The sequence below is a fragment of the Mustela nigripes genome, chromosome 15, assembly GCF_022355385.1.
Source record: "Mustela nigripes isolate SB6536 chromosome 15, MUSNIG.SB6536, whole genome shotgun sequence".
NCBI classification, from domain to species: Eukaryota; Metazoa; Chordata; class Mammalia; order Carnivora; family Mustelidae; genus Mustela; species Mustela nigripes.
The window spans coordinates 32,512,931-32,539,330 of NC_081571.1; the positions used below are offsets into that span (position 1 = coordinate 32,512,931).

The 26,400-nt window shown below is 40.1% G+C and overlaps 1 protein-coding gene and 1 long non-coding RNA gene across 3 annotated transcripts in view; one reads left to right on the plus strand and one right to left on the minus strand.

The window, feature by feature from the left end:
* The first annotated feature begins 3,439 nt into the window (after positions 1–3,439).
* On the plus strand, positions 3,440–14,848 carry LOC132002850 (uncharacterized). Its single transcript, XR_009400038.1, has 2 exons — positions 3,440–10,276; positions 12,095–14,848. It is a non-coding gene; the product is annotated as an uncharacterized LOC132002850 (long non-coding RNA).
* CNMD (chondromodulin) overlaps positions 14,575–26,400 on the minus strand; it is a 25,334-nt gene continuing 13,508 nt past the window's right edge. Inside the window, exons 5-7 of one of the 2 annotated variants that reach the window (XM_059378053.1) lie at positions 22,569–22,722; positions 18,599–18,762; positions 14,575–15,102 (exon numbers count right to left, since the gene is read on the minus strand). In XM_059378053.1, the coding sequence (XP_059234036.1) occupies positions 14,890–15,102; positions 18,599–18,762; positions 22,569–22,722 (531 nt within the window). In that variant the 3' untranslated portion in view covers positions 14,575–14,889. Of the gene's footprint in view, positions 15,106–18,598; positions 18,763–22,568; positions 22,723–26,400 lie in introns of both variants that reach the window. The other variant, XM_059378052.1, reaches the window with a different exon arrangement.

Sequence of the window (26,400 nt, forward strand, 5' to 3'; positions counted from 1 at the left end):
AATATTAATAGAATTCGCCTGTGAATCTGTCTAATCCTGGACTTTATTTGAAGGGAGTTTTGGTTATCAGTTTGGTTTTGTTATTAATGATTAGTCTGTTCATTTTCTCTGTTTCTTGATTCAGTTTTAGGAGATTTTATGTTTCTAGGAATTTATCCATTTCTTCTAGGTTTTTTTGGCATATAATTTTTCATGGTATTTTATAGTTCTTTGTATTCCTGTGGTGGTGTTAACCTTTCCTGTTTCATTTTTTATTCTGTTTATTTGGATTCTCTTTTTTGAGAGTCTAGCTAAAGACTTGTCAATTTTGTTTATCTTCCAAAGAACCAGTTCTTGGTTTTATCGATCTTTTCTATTTTTTTTTTTTAAATCTCTTTTTCATTTGTTTCTGTTCTAATCTTTATTATTTATCTCCTTCTACCAGCTTTGAGCTTTGTTTATTCTTTTTCTAGTTCTTTAGGGGTAAGGTTAGGTTGTTTGAGATTTTTCTTGTTGCTTGAGGGAGGCTTGCATTGCCTTAACTTTTCCTTTAGACTGCTTTCCCTGTGTCCTAGATATTTTGGACTTGTGTTTTTATTTTTCATTTATCTTTTCTTTCTTTCTTTTCTTCTTTTTTCTTCTTTTTTTTTTTTTTTAAGATTTATTTACTTTAGAGAGAGAGGAGGAGTTGGGGAGGGCAGAGGTAGAGGGAGAGAGAAACCCAGGCAGACTGCACTAAGTGCAGAGCCAACATGGGGCTAGATCTTTTGACCCTGAGGTCGATCTGAGCCGAAATCAAGAATTGGATGCTCAACCAACTGTGCCACCCAGGTACCCCTATTTTCATTTATCTTCATTTATTTTTTTTTTATTTCGTCTGTGATTTCTTGGTTGACCCCTTCGTTGTTTAGTAGCATGCTGTTTACTATTGTGTACATTTTGATAAGTTTCAACTTTTTATAATAGATGTGTGTATATTTTATGAATAGTAAATGATAAAATAGGCTAGTAATCATGTGTATTTTATACATTCTTGAGATACACCTTGTTCTTAATTTTTTTCAGTATCTCTAGGCTATGCAGTTTGTTCATTTTTTCAAATTATTGCAAATCCGGGGCACCTGGGTGGCTCAGTGGGTTAAAGCCTCTGCTTTTCACCTAGGTCGTGATCCCAGTGTCCTGGGATCGAGCCCCACATGGGCTCTCTGCTTAGCAGGGAGCCTGTTTCCACCTCTCTCTCTATCCGCCTGCCTCTCTGTCTACTTGTGATCTCTGCCTGTCAAATAAATAAATAAAATCTTTAAAAAAAATTTATTGCAAATCCCCCCAACATTTTCCAGTATATGTACTAAAAAACAAAACAATGTGTGTGTGAGTGGGCCCACACAGTTCAAGCCTGTGTTGATCAGGGCCCAACCATACATTGAAAATGTTTTGCTTAGTGTGTAGCCACCTTCATTAATTATCTTAGCTAGATCTGGTAACTTGATCCAGCTTCTGTATCAATATGCACTTGGTGCTTCACCTTGCACTTGTATGTTATGGGGATAACTCATTTCTTTAAATCTCCTGAATCAACCTGTTAACTTTAAACTTTTCTGCAGCTTCCTCACCCTCAGCATTCATAGAATTAAAGAGAGTCGGGGACTTTCTCTGGATTAGGTTTTGACTGAAGGGATTGTGTGGCTGGTTTGATCTTCTGTCGAGACCACTAAACTTTCTTCACATCATCAGTAAAGCTGTTGTGCTTTCCCATTGTGTTCACTGGGATAGCACTTCTAATTTCCTTCAATAACTTTTCCATTGCATTCACACAACTTGGCTGGCTGGTACAGGAGTCCTAACTTTCAACTTGTCTCAGCTTTCAACATGCCTTCCTCACTAAGTTTAATCATTTCTGGCTTTCCATTTAAATTAAGGCATGTGACTCTTTCTTTACTTGAACACTTAGCAGCCATTGTAGGGTTATTTGTCTCATTTCATTGTTGTTGTGTCTCAGAGAACAGGCAGGACTAAAGAAAAAGATGTGGGTGAATGGTTGGTTGGTGGAGCAGTCAGAACACACAGTTACCAGTTCAGTTCAGTGTGTTATATGGGTGTGGTTTATGCTACCCCCAAACTGTAATAGTATTATCAAAATAACTGGTCATGGGCACCTAGGTGGCCCAGTTGGTTAAGCATCCAATTCTTGATTTCGGCTCAGGTCACGATCTTGGTTGTGAGATGAAGCCCTGTGTTGGGGGTCTTTGCTGGGTATGGACCCTGCTCAAGATACTCTCCCTTCCCCTTTCACCTACTCCCCCTCCCCCTGTTCATGCTAACCCACATGTGACCTCTCTCTAAAAAAAAAGAAAAAAAAAGATACAGATTATTGTAACATATACAGCAGTAATGCAACACTCTGAATTACTGTGAAAACCCAAAATATGACCTAGAGACACAAAGTGAGTAAATGCTGTTGGAAAAAATGGAACTAGCAGGTTTGCTTGGAGGCGGGATTGCCACAGACCTTCAATTTTTAAAAACAGTGTTTGTGAAGCCCACTAAAACAAGGTATGCCCATATTTACAGTGTTGCAGGCCTGGGGAGACCATACAGTTCAGCCTGTTGGGCTAAGGTGGCCAAAGGCAAAGTGCCAACTCAATAACTTCAGAGTGAGTTGGAAGTGCATAGCCAGCACAGTATTTACCATTTTCACCTTTTAAATAAGTATTATTAGTAAAACATGGAATCAGTGCTATCCAAAGGAGTTTCCTGGAAGTCTTCATGGAGGGAGTCCATTCATAATAAGCAGTCATGAGAAGTTTTATCAGTAAAGGAGAGGAGAAGAGTAGCAGAATGAAGATTGTTATAGTGAGAAAGATTTATATAGTAGTTTCCCCACATCCTTTACCTCCATGGGATGCTTTACCAGAACTTCCAGTGGTTGCCTGAAACAGCAGATAGTACTGAACCATATATATACACATACACACACACACGCACATATACACACACACACTGTTTTTTCTATATGTACATACCTGTGATAAAGTTTAAAATATATGATGTTGGGACACCTGTGTGGCATAGTCAAGTGCCTGACCTTTGGTTTTGGCTGAGGTTATGATCTCAGAGTTGTGAGATTGAGCCCTTCTTTGGGCTCCACACTCAGCATGAGATCTGCTTCAGATTCTCCCTCCCACCCACTGCTGCCCCCCATGCCATCTGTCTCTCTCTCTTTCTCAAGTAAGTAAATCTTTCTAAAAAAAAAATAAAATAATATGAGGTTAAAGACTTTCTAACAATAAGTTCAGAAGGATGATCATCTCCTTCAGATGGTCCTGGATCATCAAGCCTTGACAGTGTCAAAGACTGGGGTACTTAAAAGTTGTAGAGTTTTTTTTGCCTAAAACTTTTAGAAGAACGTTGTAATTGAAATTTGTCTCTTTATTTTTAACTGTCAGAGTGTTGCTGCAGAGATTGTAATCCTTCAGGGATCATACAGGTGAATTTAGTCCTTTGTTCCATTTGAGGATCATATTCCGTGATTTTGTCACTTTATGTCTGTGCAATTCAAAACACTTCAGCAAATTTTGCTAATGACCACATTGCTGGTTCTGCTTTATTTTCTGCTTCAGTTTCTTCATCTTCTTCCTTTGTAAATGACTCAACAAGTTCTTTCACTGCCTCATTTGGTAACACTTCTAGGTGTTCCTCAGTATGTGCTTCAACTTACTCATCAAATAGATTGGCTAGTTCTAATCCACTTATTTATCTTGCTATGTGAAGGATTTTTTTTAACTTCTCCATCAGTCCCGTGCAAGCCTTTAAAGTCACTCATGACTTGATTCCATAAGCTCTTCCAGCAGTCATATATAGTTTCTGGTTTTAATTCATTCATTGCAACTTTTATGAATGTTACTATATCAGCAATAGTGAATGACTTCCAGCATTGCATTATGTCCAGATTAGCCAATGGAATGTGATCAAATTCAAGGCAGGTGTATGTGGCCTTGACAAACCTAAAGATGTTTTGGTCAGGGGGCTTAATCAGTGAGGTTATATTTGGAGGTCAGAGTTATAGCCTCAGCATTTTCATTTAAATAGCAAACAGACTCAGGATAGCCAAGTCCTATTTAAATAGGACTTTAAATTCCAACTCTTCCTCTTCTGAGTATTTTTTCACTTCTGAGATGAAGCATTTGTGGAACCATCACATAAATAAAATGGCTGTCACCCACGCTTTGTGATTATGTTACCAGGAGTCAGGCAGATAATTTGCTTTTGTTTTTGCAAGCACATGGGTTCTTTCCTCTGTATGCTCCACCTGGCTGTATCATATACCTGCAGCAGTGTCACATGGTATCAGAGTTAATCTGTCCTTCCCTCTTTTATGCTGTACTGCCTCTTTTGCTCTTTTATTAATGTAGGTTCTGTTGGCCATCTTCTTTTAGAAGAGCCCAGTTTCATTGCATTTGCACACTTGATTTGGATACTGTCTTGTCTCCTTAAACAACTTCTCCAACTCTGCTAGAAAGTGAAACCACAGGTAAAGGGTACTGCTGTGAGGAGTACTTAGTAAGTGGATTTTATGGGAGGTAAGGCAACTAACAGAGGAATTGAGTATGAGGAGAATTTAGAAGGGCTTCTATGAACAGGGAACACGACTAGTAAGAAAGGATCCCATGATTATTTCTTCAGGGACCTTGAATAAAAGAACAATGGCAGGAATGGCTCTGAGGCAGAGAGTGGAGTGTGCTTTTAAGTCACAGGGTCTAGATGTTGGCTGTAATAACCTATATGCCAATGGTGTTTCCCATGTTTTGGGGCAAGTACCCCAAGGACATTCCTCTCCATTTCATTATGTAAAAGGGAAAATGGGAAATTGATTATCAAGATGTCTAAGGACAGGGGGATTTGTTAGTCTTTTGTTTAAGACTTTAAAGACTCAGTTATGTTGGTTTTAACCAAATAATAGGATCAGGTTTGTTGTTTTTTAGTAAACATACAGGAGTTGCACCATAAGAAAGAAGTTTGGAATTGAATTTTTGAGAGTGGCCAAGAGAGAACCTTGTAATTGGTGCTTAGTTTTGGTTTTTGAGAAGTGTAGGATGCCGTGACACCTGTTTGGATGTAATCATAGCCCCTGTTCCAAAATTAGGTGCTCTAAATACCAAACCAGAATTTGAACGAATTGCAGGTTTTTCTTGGAGACTTCGTGTCCCTATAAGGCTAAAAGTTTTAACAGATGGAAAAGCAGAGAAGCAAGTAATCTACATATTGCAGTAGGGCAGAGCTTTCAGGAAATTTTATATGATCTAGATCAGTTTTTTTGTTTTGCTTTGTTTTGTTTTTTTAAAGATTTTACTTACTTGACAGAGATCACAAGTAGGCAGAGAGGCAGGCAGGGGGGTGGGGAAGCAGGCTCCCTGCTGAGCAGAGAGCCCCATGCGATGCGGGGCTTGACCCCGAGATCCTGGGATCCCGGGATCGTGACCTGAGCTGAAGGCAGAGGCTTTAACCCACGGAGCCACCAGGCACCCCTCTAGATCAGTTTTTAAGGTTTGTGAGAAGTACAAAGGACTTTCAGGAGAATTTGGGGGGAGTACCATCTAGGTGTAATGTCCTTCCCAAGTAAAAGCTAAGAGATGTTGTCTGGCATTATCTACTGAGTTGCTAAAGAAGACAACCATGGTGAAATACTTGCTTTCAGCAGGATAGAGGCCAATAAAGGAGAGTATAGAGATTGGGAACAGCTGGGTGGTGAAGGATGACCACTGTACTATTTATGGCTTGGAGGTCCTGTACAAAGCTCCATTCTGCAACCATTTTTTTTTTTTTTTAAAACAGGTAAAATAGAGAGGGACTAGTACAGGGGATAATGAGGCCCCAGGCCTATATAGTCCTCCATTGTGAGCTTAATACCCTAGAGAACCTCCTTATTTATAGGGTATTGATTAATTCTAGGGAGAGGCTTTGAGAGATCTATTGGGATCTTAATAGGAGGTGCACTGTGACATTCTGCCGATAACAGTTGAGGGTTTTGCCCATAAGGAGAGTGGTTGCTGGTTCAATAGGGACAAATGATCATTGTCCTTATAATTAGTTCTAGTGCCATCAAGACAGAATAAATAAAACGTTGCAGGATCATGTTGTTAACCTATGTGGCTCTTTTGATTGCTGCTTTCAAATTCTAGAATTATTTCCCCCCTTTCAGGAGAAATTCCAGCATATTTTCAAAGAAATATCCCCCCAGTCAAGGGGAGGCAGAAGAGCTAAGGAGTAAAGGGTGGATATCTCTTGGCCTAAACAAAAGGGAATAGGTTTAGAGGTAGGAACTTGTTGAGTTTTATTGGAAACCCATACTATTTGAACTACTTTAATATTCCAGGGCAGGAGCTATTTAATAACATTGGAGCTGAGCACCAAGTGTAGCTTCAGTGTCAGTAAGGATAGAGATACTCAGTCTTTTTTTTAAATTTTATTTTATTTATTTATTTGACAGAGATCACAAGTAGGCAGAGAGGCAGGCAGAGAGAGAGAGAGGGAAGCAGGCTCCCAGCTGAGCAGAGAGCCCGATGCAGAACTCGATCCCAGGACCCTGAGATCATGACCTGAGCCGAAGGCAGCGGCTTAACCCACTGAGCCACCCAGGTGCCCCGAGATACTCAGTCTTAACTAGAGAGTGGTTTCCTTGAGCTGATGAAGGGGAAGGATTGGGAAAAGCCTCTGCAGTTGCTTGGAGTTATAACACTGGGGATTGACCGGGCACTGACAAGGCTGGTTAGAGGGCTGCAGGTGCCTGGAGCACGTAAGCTTGCAACTGTCTCCAGTTGCTTGCCTTTTACAGTAATGGCAGAGACCAGGAAGGTTGTTTTTTTCTTTTTTTTTTTTTTTAAGGGGCCTCCATTTGTTGGAGATGAAAGTTAAAGATTTTAGTGGTCTTCCTTTTAGTCAAGTCATCTAGGTGCAAGTGAGCTGGCTTGCTAAATTAACTAAATCTGGAGTGGGCATAGTTTTCTATTCCATCCTGCTCCTTTTAACTAGAAGATGATCCTAGTTCAGCCCATTAATGAATAGACTTAAAGGCAACCCAGGTGGATTCAGTGACTTAAAGGAAGACTGGAATTCTCTTCATAAATGGTTTGGAGCTGGTTGTCATAATCATGCATGGGCTTTTGTGTATAGGCCAGAGTCTTACTCTATGTGACTGTCTTACAAATATGTTTGAGTCAGATCTGTTCTTTATTATTAAGTCACTATACATGACCTGTTTCTTCCTGTGTGACAGCTGCTTGGGGGAGGTTGGTGGTGGTGGCTTCCAACTTTGTATCTGCTGTACCTGGTACATAGGAAGTGGGCCTCAGAATTTGTGGAATGTTGTTAACCTATTGAATGATGGATGCATTTGCTTATGGTCTTAATGCTGCATAGAATGCCCCTATTTTTTCCCAATTATTCTTTAAGTGTCCCCAGTGAGAATGTCAGTACTCTTATGAAGTGCCCCATTCCATGTCCTCTACAGGAATTCTTTGCCACTCAAGCTGTGATGTGGAAGTGCCTTGATGCCTTTCACGGCGCCTCTCATGGTCCCTGGTTTTAGGATCCGCTGCCAGTTACCTTTTTCACCTTGTGTGTCGATCTCAGAGTGGTGTTTCCTTAGCTTTGGATCACTGATGCAGAGCTCCGTGCCTTTCACATAGTAGATAATCAAGTATTGGAACTGCTGTTTCCCCCAAACTAACTAGTTTTAAAAATTTTACTTTTTTATATCCTTCCCTTAAAATTGATCACTTCACTTATTCATCAATATAGACAAAATAGTAATTTTTCAGTAGGTTTTTAACTCATGGCCATGAGAGCTAAATCTAATTTGTTTTTAACTTACCTATATTACTAGAGGGAATAGCACTTATTTTGTAAGTAATCAAAACCAAGGTGATATCCATGTGTTTTTTATTTTGTTATTGATTTTTCAGATTTCTTTTTCTTTTGTCTTGATTGTTTGAAAACCAAAATATATATGTTTTCTTAAAGATGGGACTGAAGTTTACTTTCTAACTGGGTTAGTCATTCTTCCAGAAGAATCTTGAGCCCAGCAAACTTGGGTAGAGTTAAAGAGGCAGAGAGGCCAGAGATTATAAAGCCAGGCATGGAATTGGTTTGGGCATATGGAAGGGTCTGGAAACCAAGAGCGAGTCAAGCAATTTCACTTATAAACATACCAGTTTCTGGATACAAAAATTTGAACTATTTGTACATTTTTTTCCCTCAAAACCTCCAAAGAAGTTTTAAGATATTGAATATCATATGACGGTCTTTGGTGGGGGTTGTGTACTTTATTTTTTAACAGTGTGAACACCCTTGAGGTCTTTCTGTCAAAAGCTATGTATTTTTTTTTTTTAAGATTTTTATTTATTTGACAGAGAGGGACATCACAAGTATGCAGAGAGGCAGGCAGAGAGAGGGGGAAGCAGGCTCCCCGCTGAGTGGAGAGCCGTATGTGGGGCTCTATCCCAGAACCCTGGGATCATGACCTGAGCCAAAGGCAGAGGCTCAACGCACTGAGCCACCCAGGCGCCCAAAGCTATGTATTTTTTAAGTGGGTTTTCACTTTAATTTAGGTATTAGAAAAATATAGGAAAGTGAAAAATACATAATTCAGGATATATCTGTTGATTAATTTACTGAATGCCAGGCATGTGCTAGGCACTGTTCTAAGCAGTAGGGACACACTGGTGAGGAACCCCGAATCCCCTGCCTTTCATGGATCTTTGCTCATGAGATAAATAATCAACATGTATATTAAGTGATGTTAGTGCTGAGGAAGAAAACTAAATATTCAAAGAGAACAAATCTGAGATAAAAGATGAAGTAAGAACTAAGCAGGTGACATTAGAACACAGACTTGAAGGAGCTGTGCAGATGTTTGAGAAAGTGCCTCCCCCTGCAGAAGGAATGGCAGATGGGAAGGCCCAATGCAGGAGTGAACAAAGGGTTGAGATTCCTGATTGGGGGGACAAGGGAGAGAGGGGAAGTCTGGATTGGGTAGGGCTTGCAGGGAGTACAGGTGAGACGATGGTTGCCAAGCCAGAGCTTGTTCTAGCTGAAAATCCTGTTGTCCTCACTCAAAATTCTGTCAGTTGTCATTCTTTTTGAAAATTTTATTTTTACCAAATGTTCATACAGTCAAGTTAAATTTACTTTATAAATCTAATAGGGATTATTGTGGAGTCTTACTCTGAATATCTGGAAGTACTGATGCGAATGAATTTCCATTTTGGTATATGACTTAATGGGTGTATGGGAATCCTTCAGTCTCCGAACTCACCTGCCCTTTTCTCCTCACATGTTAAATTATAGTAATATCACATTTCAGTGTAATCTTTGTTTAGCAAAGCTATTTCTTGTCTGGAATATAAGTATAGTTTATAGCAGAGTAGATACAGAGTCAAAATTGAATTAGATAAAATGCCTCGTTGTGAACAGGGACTTAAGAATAAGTGTGGTATGTGGTTTTATGTTTTAATAGAATTGTAAAAATCAGATCAGCAGGGCATGTTTTTATGGCCCATTTGCCAAGACTAGAAATAGCTTTGATACCTATTGCTCCCTTAAACATGTATTTGCATTTCATCCCCTGTCAATACAAGGAGACAAAGCAAAGAAAAATGAAATCAGAATTTTAGAGCTGGAATGAATCTTAAATACTGTCTAGTCCAAACCTTTGGTTTTACTGGAGCATTTTTTTCCAGAGTGCACTCATAATACTGTTTTTTTTTTTAATAACAATTCATTAACACAGCACACACACATAGTTGGTGACAGAATCCGAATCTAACTCACCTAAAATTTTATTTCCCCTAACATGTACTGACTTTCTGGCAGTTGCCCCAAGTTATCAGGCAATTCAAAATTATAGCAGTAGTCAGATATTCCGTATAATACATAGCATAGTAGTTCTCAGTGGTGAATAACCCTCACCTGGGAAGCTTGTTTTTTAATATATAGCCTTTTTTTGGTTCCCTCCTGAGATTTTGAATCTGTAGGTTGGAATAGGGCTGGGAAAAATCCATGTTTTTAACGACCCGGTAATTTTGAATTGTGAAGGGCACTGCCCTTAAACACCCGATTTCAAGGGGGTATAGGAGAGACCAAAGAAATGATGTTAGCACTTAATGTTCTCTAATGCCTTATTTCCTATAATTTTCAGCTGCTTGGGTGCTTGTTCCTTTGTAGAATTTGTTTCCCTCTTAGGTGGATGTAAGGCAGAGGAGAGACGCTGAATGATTATTTTCGTTCCTCTGTCATTATGGTAAGCTGATTGAATTTATGTAACTGTGTGGTATTACACTTGGTGAAAGGAAATCTTTTTCGAAGTGAAACAAACTGAGAATATTTGGACAAGATGCTAACTTGTCACTGCTGAGATATTAGTAAAATTGAGCAGACAGTGTTAGAAAACTCAGTATTCATTGAGAGCAATGGCATAGTACTGGTGTATAATGAGAAACTTTCTACTTTAGCAACTGGAATGTTCTCAGATGCTGCCTAATTATGCATAGGTGCTAAGTGAATATTAAAAATTATGGGGATGGTTGAGTAGGTTGAGTATCATGTGTGTTAGGTTGAGTATCTTATATCCTGTGGAGATCTCTTTTACTGTGTAGTTGTCTAGCTAACTCAGTAACAGGCAGGAATATGGTTTTAATTGAAAAGAAAACTGGCATTTAAAAGCATTATGTTCTGAAAGGAAAGTTTATGCTTGACTAGTTTATTCCAAGGTCTTTAGCTATGTCAGTATAAAGTGAATTCATTATATAAAAATGGATAATAGTCTAGGTTAATGGAATATAACAGTTGAAAAGAGAACTTTTTGCAATGAAATAATCCACACCTTGGAAGTCTGAAGGACAGGAAACCACCACAATCATGTTTGGAGTTTTTTGTGGGTTGGTTTGTTTGTTTGTTTTTTAAGTAATTGCAAGTGAATTTACAAATACAATCCTAGTTTTTAAAAAGTATATAGAGATTATTTCAATCTGTCTCATTGTTACTCAAATTTTTGTAGCCATCTGAGAAAAAAGAGGTTGAATTTTCTGGGGTTCTAATTGTAGGAATTTGATGCAAAGAGAATTTTTTGTAAAGGAGCAGGCACAGAGAGAATAGGAGTATGACAAGAACATCTGTAAAGTTACTGCTAAGCTCATATAAGGAACTTTGTGGGGAATACCTCTTAAAACAAATAGTTTTTAAATAATTTGATGTTTTAATCTAAGGACTTAGTTATAGCTTAGTGGATGTACTATTTCCGGTCCCATTACTGATTTTTATCACTTTGATGATAACATATACCCTAATAATGACTGACTCGTATATATTTGACTTTAAAAACTATTAAGATAAGGAAAAGAGTCAGGAAGCCTAAAATTGGCTGTTTGCTAGGTTTAGCTCATTCATGCAATAAATGTATATATTAGATGTACTTACCTCTACGGGGTAAGTACCTAAAAACTATATGGAAATTGATTACTTTTGAATGTAAACAGTTTTAAATAAAATCTGTAGTAATTCCTTTTATTGTTAAAAGTCAGGCAACACTAACTTAAACTGTTTGTAAATTTGATTCTGAATACTATATTGGGCTTTTTCAAAGTGTAATCTGTATATGCATATAGGATACGAGCATGCATATATGTACAGAAGCCCTTCAGAAGGAGTTCACCTTCCTTTTATAAACACTAAAATTCAGCTGTGCCTGTAAAATGTTTTTGCTAACATTTGCATCGACTCAAATTTATACCTTCCTGTTTGAGGTACGCTACCAATACTATCTATGCATGTAGACTTTTGTCCACTCCCTCTTCCCCCGCTCAGTAAGGCAGTTAACTCTAAAAAATACTGTGACCCTTTCTATAAAATTTTCACAGAACATCAGCATATTCAGCTTATATAGCTTATATTATATAAATTAATTATACAGAAATTTATCCCCTACACACAAGAAATTTCTATTTTGTAAGAATGTAGCTTGTATATCAGAGTGCAATAAAATCTGGTGTAAGAAACAACTGTTGAGTGGGTTAAGTGATTATTCTGAATGTATTTACTTTTCTCTTGTCATTTATTTGAGGTGGTGGTGGTGGAAGGAGGAAGAAGTTTTGACAAGTTTTTAAAATTGCAGTGGACATATGTTGGCATATTTTGGTGAGATATGTTAATGTAACATAGAAAGAAACTACTGGAACCCACCATGACCATTCTTCATTTTCTTTGTGCATATGTAGCAGCAGCTATCACACCTAAGGCTATAGTAGTCCTTCCAGTCTGAGTCAAATGAGGGCTTTGAATATTAACCTGTGATGTCCATAGGATTGGTTTACAACAATGCTGAAAATTAAATGAGTACCTGTAAAATAATAAAATATCATGTATCATTTATATAATATATACATACACAGAGTACACACAGAGTTAAGATTCAGTACAGTAGGGGTACCTGGGTGGCTCAGGTCCATGATCTCAGGGTGGTGGGATTGAGCTCCGTGTCGGGCTCTCTGCTCAGCAGGGAGTCTGCTTCCCCCCTCTCTCTCTGCCTGCCTCTCTGCCTACTTGTCATCTCTCTCTCTGTCAAATAAATAAAATCTTAAAAAAAAAAAAAGATTCAGCAGAGCAAACTGGGCTACATTTGCAGCTTTTAGATTGGCCTGGTTAAAGGTAATCTGGGGATTAGTACCAGTTTGTGAAAAGTTTATATTCTGGTGTGTCTTCCTTTACTAAATGTTCTTCATTTGTACACTTCATTCTCCTCCTTCAAAGTAGGCCTTTCATTTTATTTGAGTCTGTCATTTCTACCCTTAGTCAACCTTGAATCTCCCCTCTGTCCTTAAAAATCAATATTTTTTTCTATTGACTTCCTTGGGTATTTTGTGATTTTTCATAACACAACATAACTCTATTATTAATTATGAAGTAGACTATTCACTTTCCATATTTCTTCTGTTTAATTATGGTACTCTAAAGAGAGTACCTTTCCAAGAGACAGCCTTCCTTCGCAAGACATGCTTTGCTCCTTACTAAATCTGGCACCTGCTCCATTCTCAAGGAAAGCTACCAAGGTTGGTCCATCTAAAAATGGAGACCTCATCAGCTCCCTCTGTGCTAGCAAACTTTCTTCTATCTACATTTCTACCTTAATATGTTCTTCCTCAACCAGAATGCTTGTTTGCCTGATTATATCATGCATCTTAATACCTCTGACTTTACCGAACTCCTTCCTCTGTCACCTTTACCCAACTAACTCCCTACTCATCCTTGAAGACCTAGCAAAGGCATTCTCTTCCTCCAAGAAGCCCAGTGCTCCCATCCTTGCCAAGGCTTGCTTGTGACTGTGAGTCCTGATTATCTCTGTCTCTCCTGAGACCACAAGCTCTTGTGGGCTGGGATCACTGGGTCTTTGTGGTGGTTCCCCCCCTCCCTTTTTGTTTAGTTCTAGAATCAAGTACCTGTTGCTGGACAGTGAGGTTGGAGATGATAGGCAGAACCATTGACACACATTTGCTTAGTGAATAGAGTAACAACCGTTTTTAAAGACTAAACATGTAAAATTCCTGTCTATGCCAAAAGTCACCGCTGCCTGAAAACAATGTGACCATTGGACATATAATTCTGCATGTGTCTTTCCTTCATATCTTTTTCATGTAGAGACCTAACTTAACTGTATATTCCATTAAATGCAGACATCTGAATGATGATCTGATAACCAGATTTAAGAAACTGTTAAGATTTTACCAACTTAAATTGGCAAACTAGACCTATAGTAATACGGTTTATTTAGAATATGGCACTGGTGTGAGTCATGATATCAAGACCTTTCTGTCATCTCTCTAAATCATTGTATTTAAAAAGCTTTTATTTTCCTTAAGAAAGTTATTTGTCTCAAACTGTGATTCAAAACTGAAATGTCAAAAATACAAAATACCTGCCCATTTACCTGATGTAATACTCCAGTTTCTAAAGACAGTCCTTGTTCCTAAGAGCCTTTCTGTCATTATAAATAAATAAGCCATTCCTCTCAGCCAGATCTTCCAGGCAGCACTGTCAGTCCTATCCCTATGAGAGTACCTCACCAGCCTGATTTGTACTATAAAGGTAGATACCACTCTGCTTCTTCATGCCCATTGACCACTGAACAGATTGAAAAGGGTGTGAAGACTTGCTTTTCAGAATGTTAGTGAAAGTCCGTCTGCACAAGTCAGATTTATCTTCATTTTCCCACTCTATCCTAATGCTTTTTTCCATGGGGTGACTCCTGACATAGGGCAGCCCCCTGTTAATCCCATACCTGCACAAGCTATAAATTACAGATTTCCTGTGAGCTCCACCTTGAAGTTGACACTGCTTGCTTTCAGGTAAATTCCATTATATGTCCCGTTTTACTCTTTTGTATGTATTTTTATGTGGGAACTTTGGAGCACATTTGCAAGACTGGGAAGAACAATAAAGGTTAAGAACAATGGAGGAATTCTGTATAAATAGCAACTAAAAACAATTACTTCAGTGATTTGATTAAAATGAACTCAAGTGTACAACTGAGATCTTTGACATTGTAAGTGATTTTTCATGTTTATTTCAAAGTAGCTTGGGAAGTTAGTGTTATTAAAGTAGGCCTATTTGCAAAGCAAAGCAGATAAAAAACAGCAAGTAATAAAAAAATTGTTATGACATTTTAAACTACCTTTTCAGTACATTTTGCACATTCTGGATAAAGTTTTGTAAAACAGTTGAGAGCTTCTGGGAAAGGTATCTTGAGTAACATTGCTCATATTGAGTATGAAATACTTTGTGGTCCCTTCAGCATCAAGATGCCTCATACTCTGGTTGTCTCTTGAGTTTTTATGATACAAACCCCAGGTACATGAAGTGATTTCACACCATGCCCAGGATGCGGGCCACCCACCAGCTACATGGCATGACAACTCTGCAGGCCGAACGGCAACCTTGATAATTATAAGGCCATGGGTAGTAGCCCCCCAGGGGCTCACAGATCTTCTGGCAATGAGTGTAGCTCCGTCTGCATTCTATACAGCAGATTCCTTCATGATCCAGTCTAGGGTCAAATGTCATGCCTTCCCCCTCCTGCTGCTGTGAAATAAAAGGCAATTATTTTGTTTCCTTCATAATAAAAATTTTGTAGCATAATTTTCTGTAAGAGGTTTTCAATCTTATTAGACCCTTATAATTCAGAATTCCTTCTAAAATACCAAGGAACCTCCATCTGTCACTGGCAGGAAGGTTGTTTTTTGTTTTTAATATTACAAAGTTTCTCCATGCCTTTAATGAGCCATGATTCCCACTCATTAGTGATTCAGCTTGTTTTAAGTTAGCCAAATAAAAACGAGACATTGAAAAGTAACATTTCTGTAACTACTGACTTTAAGTTAGTGGAACCCTGATGCCATTTTGTACTGATGACTTCCAGGTCTCAGAAATTCATTGATCTGGGCTGATAGATTGCTGTTACAATTGCACTGGCTGAGAATGCTGGCATCATTTAGATTTCTGCCTTCATTTCAACCTTAAGGGTTCTGTAACACTCAGGAAAAGGCACCATATAATGTCTAAAAATTCAAGACCTTAAACTTTATTTTCTAGTTTCTATGTGCCATTATTATTACCTAAATAAAATTATGGATGCAGTAAAAATCACCTACACAATCCCCATTTTCACTGCTGGAGATATCACAGAACTGGAAGGAAGCTGACCTCTGCCAAGTCTGTGTATTTGGTTTTCCCTTTCATAGGTTCCCAGGGGGTTAGATTCTGAATTCTCTGCTACTGAGTTACATTGCCAAGAAGCCCTTAATGTGTATTCTTAATTCACTTGAAATCTCTCCTTGAGGGACTCAAACCTGGGGAGATGCAGCACCAAATATAGTTTAGGCTTGAGCAAAGTGAACCTTGGAATGCTGTCGCCTTTTCTGGTATACCAACAAGTCTTACCTTTCGGTGGTGGTGGTGGTGGGGGCTTTTTATTATGGGAATATCAAACATACTGGAAAGGGGAAAAAATGTGAACTGAACTTCTAGTTTTGACAGTTCCACTAACCTTTTGTCAAAGTTGCTTAATCTTTTCTGAAGTATTTTAAATTTTGAAGTGACTTTCAAGAGAATTGAAGGTATTGTAACATTTCACACATACATTAGGGTGTGCCTCTAAAACAATATTTGCCTACATAACTACGATGCCATTATCATACCTAACAAAATTGACAATTCCTTAACACCATCTGATAGAACTTACGTTCAGATTTAATCGTCAAAATATTTCCCTTACTCTTAAACCATTTTTTTCTTTATTCTTCAGACTCTTTCCATTTTCCCCCTCCTTATCTCTCGAACTAGGTTCATCTGGGACAGCAAAAAGAAAACCACCTCATTAAATGATTATAGCTGATTTTTCCAGGGTGGGAGAAGTCAAAAGTCTGTTGGTTGAGGCATTTCCTCATCTGAGGGTTCAACAAAGGTTTGTTAGGATTGGAGAGCTGGGAGGAAATCTTAGGTTGTTACCCCAAGATATCTCCTGAAAGGAACTGAGCTCGTAGGGAGATGTTTCTTCTGAAAGATGAGCACAAAATAAAGGAAAAACTGATAAAGAATTGGAGTTTTCAAGGAAAATGGATCACTCAAGTCTTGAAGCAAGACAGGCAAAGTCACATCCTGCCCCTGTGAAGGGGCTGATGCCCTCTCCCTTGAGCCAGATTTACCTAGCTCAGCTACCTGGAGATTAAACTATATTAAATTTTCTGTTTGCCTGTTCAGATACATTTCTCTCTTTTTACTATTTGAGCTTTAGGGAATGAAGTGCTGTGGTGGTCCTGAATTTTCCAATAAGCTTGGGTCATTTTAAAAAATATGTTTGGTTCTAAATCTTTCTAAAATATGTTAGTCTAAAACTGGAAAATAAATTTGCAACATGTGAAACACTATAAAACTGAAGAGGGTACACAGGAAAAAATAGATGAATTGGCCTAAGAAAAGATGCTCAACCTTACACATAATTAAAAACCGCAAGTCCAAGAGACTGGTAAAGATTTTTTTTTTTTTAAGTTTGATAATAAATGAGACCCGTTCATTACAATTGAAGACATGAAGCTGGTGTAATTCCTTGGGAAACAATTTAGCATCCTCCATTAAATAATGTAAAATTACCATCTCCTTTGACTCAGTAGACCCATACAGCTGTATTATGCTAAAAAAAATTCCCACACATGTACAAGAGATACACATATATGACTAAGAGTTAAACCGAGCAAGGTGATGCCTACTGTGTGCCAAGCACTAAGAGCTTTGCCTGCATTACCTCATGTACTCCTTCCCGTGACTGTGTGAGGCATACACAATGTTGTGTACTATTAACGGTATTTTTAAGAGCAAAAGATAGGGTGATAATTTACGTGTCCACCAAAGTAAGACTAATTAAATTTCTGTACATCTATCCACACAATGGAATATGATGATGTGGCCATTAAAATGAATGAGGTATATGTATGTAGGAGACAGAGCAATCTCCAAAATACTGTGACTGGAAAGAAAACAAGGTATAGAAGTTTGTATGCTCTATGGTGTTAAAAATGTGTTAGTGCGGTACACTCTTGTGCAAAGAAAACTGGGCTGTCGGGAAGGTGTCTGAAATGGAAGGGTAACAAATTTTTTACCCTTTTATAAACTTTAAAAAAAAATGCATGAATTATTTTTTCATTTAAAATACTAGTTACAGGGGCACCTGGGTGGCTCAGTGGGTTAAGCCGCTGCCTTCGGCTCGGGTCATGATCCCAGGGTCCTGGGATCGAGTCCCGCATCAGGCTCTCTGCTCGGCGGGGAGCCTGCTTCCCTCTCTCTCTCTGCCTGCCTCTCTGTCTACTGTGATCTCTCTCAGGTAAATGAATAAAATCTTTAAAAAGAAAAAAATTGTTTAAAATACTAGTTACAAAAATTTGCTATTCTTTTGCTCCCTTCACTTACGGTAAATAATTTTTTTTGAAGATTTGAGAAGTCTTTAGCACATTAGTGCCATCCTTATAAATAGCAGTGCCCAGCGTTTCAGTCTGAAATGTTTTATCTGTGTGTATGAGTCTGTCCCCGACCTGGACTGAGAGCCCCTGAGGGCAGAAGCCAACTCCTCTCTGCATGCACAGGGCCTGGAAAAGAGCAGGTTCTCAGCAAATGTCTGCTGAATGGATGAATAAAGTGGATATAAAAGGGGGGGGAAGAGAATACTTTCATTCCATGTACTGTCCTCAGGGCACATTCTTGGAAATAAATTTTTGAATAATCAAATTCCTGATACGAATTTGTCTTCACGGATTTGCCTACAACTCAATAAAGGGGAGAGCACAGAAAAACTTTGAATAAGGGTTACAACAAAACTGGATTTCGCACTAGAGAGACCATGCTTAAGTGTCTTACCCTCATTTTATAAACTTTGTGACAAATTCATATGTATTTTTTAAATAATTGAATAAAAATCCAAGTTGATTATTAAGTGCTCATTTGAAACCTCAAGTAGAAATAACCACTACTTCAGTGTTCTGTTCAAGGGATATGTCTGAGCAGTCATGAAAACAGCAGTACGTACATGGTAAGGGTTGTCTGGGTTAAAGTGTTCTGAATCCTCTTGAACACTAGGTATGGTTCCGTTACTTGGTCCTCCAGGGCCTGGGTTGCCCTGTGGTCCGCTGTGTGGTCTTGTAGTAGTTGTAACAATTTTTCTTACCAATTCTCTTCTTTCTCTCTGGATTTCTTAAAAAAAAAATTTTTTTTTTTTTGCTGTAAGTTAATTCATTTATTTGGATAACTGAGGAAGTATTATGCTTATCAAGGTAAAAGCATAAAGAGGTATCAAAACACATTCTTGTTTCATTATTGAAATTTGTATTGAGGAATTTTTAATAGTTTCAGAGTCTTAGGTTAATACTTAAAGATACAGATAACCAAGATTTGGAAACCCTGTGAGCTGACAAAAATCCACTCTCAATTCTCTGTTTCCTTACATGCTTCTACTATAGGGACTGAGGAAGTAAAATACTACTTGTTTCCGCAGCCTCCCTTCCAATTAAGAGACCAGTTGGAACATTTCTGGCCAGTGAAATGTAAGCAGAATATGTTGGTGCAGTTTCTGAGAAAGCTTTTGATTTCTTGATAAAAGAGGACTGAAACAGCTTTCTCTGCTTGTCTTCTTGAACATAGATATATCTGGGTTATGAGAGCCAATCTGTGACCAGAAGGGATAGGCGCAAGGGTGATAAACCAGTGTGCTGTGGGTAGCAAACAGTAAGCTAGGAAAGAGCCTTGGTGATATCGCTGAGTAGCTGCTAATGTCAGAAACCGACCTCCAGACTTCTGACTAAACCCTGTATTTATTGAAACCACCAATGATCAGGTATTCTGTTACTTGCAGTCCTGAGCATTTTCTTTCGTTGTTGTATTTTAGTAGGCTCCACACCCGACATGGGGCTTGAACTCACAACCCTGAGATCAAGAGTCACATGTTTTACCAGCTCAGCCAATGAGGTACCCTAGCCCTGTGCATTCTGAGTAGACTGTATGTGTATGAAGCTTTATCGTTTTTAGGAGATTTGTTATCTTGGCTAATTTTTTTTTGAAATCCTGTAAGAGGATAGAAAAAGCAGATACTTTTATACATAAGGGCATCAAGACTCAGAAAGACCAAGACACTTGGCTAAGATCACAGAATGGGTGACAGAAACAGGAGCCAAAGGTGAACAACTCTGGCTCCCAGCCCAGTGCTCTAGTTCCTCACACCACCACAGGGGGCCTGTGGCATGACCCATGGCTGCTGAATAACATGTGGGAAGTCGCACATAGCTTTGGCCTTGGTGTCTGAGTCGTTCTTCATCTGTAGAATGGAGGTAATGTATTCAGTTCACAGAGTAGTGATAGAGAATAGAGCTGTGTCTAAGGGTTTTAGCATAGCATTTGGCATATAAGTACTGAAATGTTAGGTGGTGATGACTACATAATGCTGTGTTAGTTCTGAGAACTTAGATGGGCTTTACGGCCACGTGAGCTTCCACAGATAGCTTCTAGGTTTCTGAGTTCATGGTTGGAGAAGCATCACGGAGCCCTGGATTCAAATCTCAGCGCTATTTTTAACTAAACATTAGTTTAGTCATTCATGACTTCAGGCAGGTTACTAAATCTCCGTGAACCTTGGTTTCTTCATCTATAAAATGGGGATATTTGTAATTACCTGGACAGTTGTAGGTAAAAAATGACTGAGGATAAAGCCTTGAGCTGTAGCACAGTGGTTGGCCGCTGGCCCCCAGCCAGTGCTCAGCCTTCCCCCTGACCGTGTCCAGCCGCCACTGTCTCTGAAAACACAGCCGTGTGATGCTGATGACCTGCCTGCTTAAGGATCCAAGACAGGTGTTGCTGGACCTTGGAGTTGGGGAGCTTTTATTAGAATTAGGTGTTAGGGACCAGGCATCCTCAGAGCGGGTCTCATTTCCTCGATTTTATTGTTAAATGTGACTGCATTTATGAAAGACTGGGGAAAAAATATCCTCCATCTTTAATGTGTGTAATATTCTGCCCTCTAGCGACCCCAACAATTATTTACCCCATTTAGGTGGTTTCCACTTTTCTGGTGTTGGACTTAACATGTAGTTCTTGGGTGGGTGTTGTGAGGACTGAATGCTTTGGGCGGTGAGGGGCCAAGCAACATCTCGGAAGTACAGAGCTTGCTTTGCCAAAGGGTGAAGGTTCTCATCCCATCAGTCACACTAACTCCGTAGTCACATCCTCACCCCCCAATACCCTGCTCTGTTATTTTCCCATAGCACTGCATAGGCTGCCATATGATTTTATTTTAATTTAGTGTTTGTTTACTGTCTCCCCTTGCTACAGCATGAACTCCCTGAGGGCAGGGAGTCTTGTCTGTTCTGCACCAATGCATCCCAACTACCTCGAGCTAGTAAATGGCACAGAGGAAGCCTTCAGAAAAGTGTGTGGAGTAAATGAATGAGCTCCTGGGTAAGAAGAGGCTTCTCCTCAAACAGAAAGTGATTAGAGCTCTACATAGTAGCAGAGTCAGAGGCTTTTGTCCTTGACTGGACCAGGGACAGGTATTGGGGTAGTTCCTGGGAGGTGGAAAGCAAGAAGGCGTGTTGCATGTGGGGGCAGGTGAGGAATCAAAAGCCCGCTCTTGGCAAAAGACCATAGGATTGTGAGTTGCAAGCGCCCACCGGAGCAAGAGCAGGGACAGCAAAAGTGACTCGGTTTGGCAGCCCTCTCCAGTCCCTCCAATGGTGATAGCCACTGCTCCTGCCATTCCTGATTGAGCCTGCATGTGGCCTCAGGATCCTTCTCAACTCACTCTTCCAGGAAGCCACTGCTAGTGGCTTATAAACTGGATCCTGTTGGCTTTGCCTGGGCCAGAAAGTAACTATCTTATGTAAGCTTTGGGACATAATGAGACTTGTGACCTGTAGGAATAAATTAGGGGTGACAGAATCAGAAGCCTGGACTCTCTAAGCCTAGTGAGGGTTTTTTGTTTGTTTGTCTGTTTTTTGCTTTTTGTTTTTTTTAATTGGGGAAAAATATAAAATTTACTATTATAACCATTTTTAATGTTGAGGGGTGCTACGTGCATTCACATTGCTGTGCAACCGTCTATCTCCATAAGTTCTTTCATCTTGTGAAACCGTAACTGTTCCCTTTCAATAATCACTGCCCCTTGTCCCTTTTAAGCTTGGTGGTTTTAGTGCCTGTATTTTATTATCATGCTGCTCTCTTCTGTAGCCCATAAAATATTTCAGAAGACAGAGTATATCTCAGCTGTGCCGGGAGAAAGGCCTTTCTTCTACTCTTGAGCCACAGCTCCAAAGTAGGCCTTTGGGGTGGGGTGGGGGGCAGTGGGGCGACTGGTGGTGAAGAGTGAAAGGACCCCTGGGTACAGAGAAATTCAGGGCAGAGTTGGCCCTCAGGGCTCACCCGGCCTTCGCCACCCACAGAGAGCTCGAAGGTGTGTTCCAAGCTAGCTCTGACCCCGAGGGGCCCTTCATTACTTTTCAAGAGACTTGGAAGCCAGATGCTCGAGCCTTGAACTTGAAGAATCTCAGACTGTACCCACAGCAGCTTTTGGCTGTCCCATAATTCTAGGTTTGTACATAATAAAGATTCAGCAGTATGACGGCTTCTTAGTCCCTTGATTCTCTGCGATAGGAATAAAAAACTAAAAAAAAAAAATTGGAAAATTGGAAAGCGCAAACAACTTAGATTAAGGGGCAGAGCAGAAAAGGGGGGGGGGGAGCGTCATAAGTAAAAACGGCAGATAATGCCGTGGTATTCTGTCTCCGTGACCCACTTCCTGTTAACCCTGCTGCTCAGTCCCTTCCCGGAAACATTCATGGCTGTCACCTTCCTTCTCTTTGATCTTTCTTGCCAATTACTGAGACACCGTGGCACGGCTCGGCCCGCATCCCGATGTATCTTCCTTGTTGCAGGCTCAGGCCTGTGGAAGGCTCACAGGAAACTCACCCAAACAGGGAAATTCCCAGCAGCATTAAGAGAATTTAAAATGTTACCTTTTGGATATGTTGGCTTAAGCCAGAAAATAGGAAGGTCGCCACAGAGTTCTAAGACCTTAGAACTCAAGAAGCTGTTGTCCTTCACAGGCTGGTCTACAGCCACCCAGATAAGAGAATTTTCTTCATATTTAACTGGCATGATCTTGCCTTCCTGCAAGTAAGTAAAAATGAAATGCATTGAACAAAGAGGACAACGAAGCATGCTGTGTATTTAGAGTCACGTGCTGGTAGATTATTTAACCTAATAAAAACTTAATGAGAACTGCATGTGTGTGTGGGATGGCGGGGAGTTGTGTATGTGTATGGGGTATGTAGGGTGTGGGGGTGTGTACATGTAGGGGGTATGTGTGGGGTTGGGTGTGTGTGTGTGTCTGTAGTATGTGTGGGCATTTGTGTATGTGGGGGGATATGTAGGATTGTGTGGTGGATTTGGAGGTATGTAAGTGTGGAGGGTGTGTGTGGGGTTGTGGGGTGTGTATGTGGTGTGTGTAAGGTGGGATGTGTCTGTGTGATGTGTGGAGATCTGGGGTATGTGGTGTGGGGTGTGTGTGTGTGTGTGGTGTATACGGGGGGGCATGTAGGGTACGTGGGATGGGTGTGGGGGTGTGTATGTGTAGGGGGTATGTGTGGGGTGGTGGGGTGTGTATGTGGTATGTGTGTGGTGGGTGGGGATTTGGGATGTGTGGTGTATATGGGGGATATGTAGGGTGGCTGTAGGGGGTATGTGTGGGGTTGTGAGGAATATATGTGGTATGTATGTGGTGTGTAGGGGGGTGGGGGTGTAGTGTGGTGTGTGTCTTATCTTTGTAACTCTCTGCACAATATTGTCTTTGCCTGTCTTGTCGCCCTGCCTTTGGATAACTGAAATGTGTGAATACTGAGTGTCCTGAGTGGAAGTGAAAATTACTTGATACCAACTTTGAGACTTAGGTTAATCTGATGTTTTTGATCAAAGATTTTTTGAGGAAAAGCAATAGAATAGTCTCTGAAATCCTATAAAGGACAGAGGAGCCCTTCATTTGAAGTGAAAATCCTTTGGGGTTTTGTTCTGCAGCTTCTGAACAACAATGGAAAAAAGCAAGTGATTGGTTCTTTAATGTCTTCAGTTCAAAGTATTATTTAACATAAACCATTTCTACATTTCCCAGCTATAACAAAACACATTTCAGGTGTCCCTCGCATCAACCACACCACTGAGATTTCAAAGCTAAACCCTGGATTTTCTTCTACAGCGAGATGCTGAGAACCGTCTGATAACCCAGAAGACAAATTTATTTTGCCAGGTTGTTCCTTTCATGTACTTATTAGTTTGCAATAGGTTGGAGAAATTAAAATGTTTTCTCCCTATTTTTAGCTAAAAGCAGCACTTCATTTATACCTTCTCCCCCAGGCTTATGGCTGCATTAAAACAACTTAAAGTTATTGGAGGAGGCTAACACTCAGGTAATCCACTTATTCACACCTTAAATTAAATGGCTCCATCCAGGAAATGAATGCTCTTTGGGTATAGCTGCATTTTAAAGTTATACAAAACTGATGAAAAATTTATAAGACCAAGTGGTGCATAAATCTACCCCATCATAAGCTAAAGCGTGCAGGGAAAGCGTGGGGTGCTCAGACCTAGGCATCTTACAAGCTGGCGATGTGCAATCAGCTTGCAGCACATAGTCCCAGCTGCCCACCTCACCTCACCTCTCCCTGCCCCTGCCACACAGCCCTGCTTTTGTGTGAGGCAGCAGTGTCCCTGCCCCCAGGAGAGACGTTGTCTGCTCCCTTGCTCAGATCCTCCAGTGGCTAGGGCTGCCCATGTGACCAGTTCTAAACCCCGCAGTTCACACTGAAGTATGCTGGGGGGCTGAGAAGCCTTCTGTTCCTGATGAAAGGGAAGTCACGGTTGGCACTGCTCAACCTCTTCCTGACTTCCTTCCTTGATGTGTGGTTGATGGCTGGAGCTGGGAAGGAAAGCCCAAAAACATCAGCAATGCTGGCCCCCTCCTAACATTGCCTACTATGGAGAAAAACAAGTCCTTTTGTGTTTCAGTCACTCTGAGTGTAGTTTTCTGCTACTGACAGCTGGACATATTCCCAATTCACACAAACATGTTGCCTGAATCTGGCTTTGTCCACCAGAGGACCCACCAAGCACAATAGAAACAACACAGGAAAAATAATTCGCTTCTATGGTCTAAAGAAAAGAATCAGATGCAGACAAAGCTTGAAAACGCTAAACTGTTTATCACCATGAATTATTTCTATATTCAAATAATTATTTTGAATTGCTATTTGAAATAGTGAAAAACAGAAGATGGCTGAAGTATTCAAGAACAAAAGACTTAAATTATAACCATTTGATGACATATGATATACCCATTATAATCTACATTTTAGAACTAAAGATAGTAAGAACGCAGAGCAATATAACTATTTTAATCATGAAGAGTATCACACACACACCCCCACACACGAAAATAATTCACCAAAACATTAACATTAGTATTATTAACATGAACATCTGTGGATTAAGCAATTGTGGGTGATTTTCTTTTCTATTCTTTTATGTATTTTTATGTATTTCCCAAATTTTCTGTAATGACCATTTTTAAAAAATCAGAAAAAACAGGGCACCTGGGTGGCTCGGTCGGTTAAGCGTCTGCCTTCAGCTCAGGTCGTGATCCCGGTGTCCTGGGATTGAACCGCACATAGGGCTCCCTCCTCAACCCAGAGCCTGCTTCTCCCTCTCTCTCTGCCCCTCCCCTGCTTGTGCTCTTCCTTTCTCTCAAAGAAATAAATGAAATCCTTAAAAAATAAAAATTAAAAAAAAAAAAAAAACAACTACTTGTTTTTATAAAGCCCCGGAAATGTACTGCAAATTTAGGATTAGATCTCGGTCTGCTGTGGCTGGAGAGCTGGCCCTTTCGGAAGCCAGGAGAGGAGAACTGCTTCTACGGCCTTTTACAGAGAACATGTAAAGGATTCTGTGTTACAGAAACGGAGTGCTAGGACTGTTAACAAAATGGTAATGTGATAAGAGAAGCTCAAGGCTCAGAACAAAGGAGGTCTGGGTGTCATTTTTATAGTATGTACTATTACGGCCAGCTTTAAAAACTCACGGTTTGTTGTAGCTTTTGTTTTGAGACACCTGCTGCTGCTCCTATGACAGCAAACAATTAGGCAGTTTCCAGGCACCTCTGCTTACTCTTATTTTTCTTCCTTTGCCTTAAGGGAGCTGATGCTGGCTTTACCTCCCTCTCAGGGATACAGGGAGGACCAAAGCTGATCATAATGGAATTAGTAATTTATAGCAGCAGCTGTGTAGTCATTATCCAGTAGGTTCTAAGGCCCTGGGGACAGGAGGCAGACCCTTAGTTTGTAGGTGACAAAACTGAGGTTCAAAGAATTGCAGCCACATCCATAGTGTCAGAGCTGGGATTTGAACCCATATTTTTCGCTTTTTGATTTTCTCCCCACCATACCCTGCCACAGCTTAAGTAGAAGACGATGACGTGTGTGACCACGCTGTAAGCCCTACAGCATCGAGTAAATGTAAGGTAGTAGATGTGTCTTTAGAATTCTGTGCAATTCTTAAAGTAAATTTTTATAAAATCAAGCTCAAAGGCAAGTTGTTAATAATAAATGGAAGAATTATGCTTTAAAAAATCTCACGAGTCTGACACATAGGAAAGGAATTAATACATGTTAAGGAGCTTCATTGGGCTGAACTCAAACCAAGGAGAAGAAACTGTAGGGGGAACCAGCTCGGCTCAGAATAGGCGCAATGGTTTAATCAACCCCCCCCCCCCCCCCCCCCCCCCCCCCCCCCCCCCCCCCC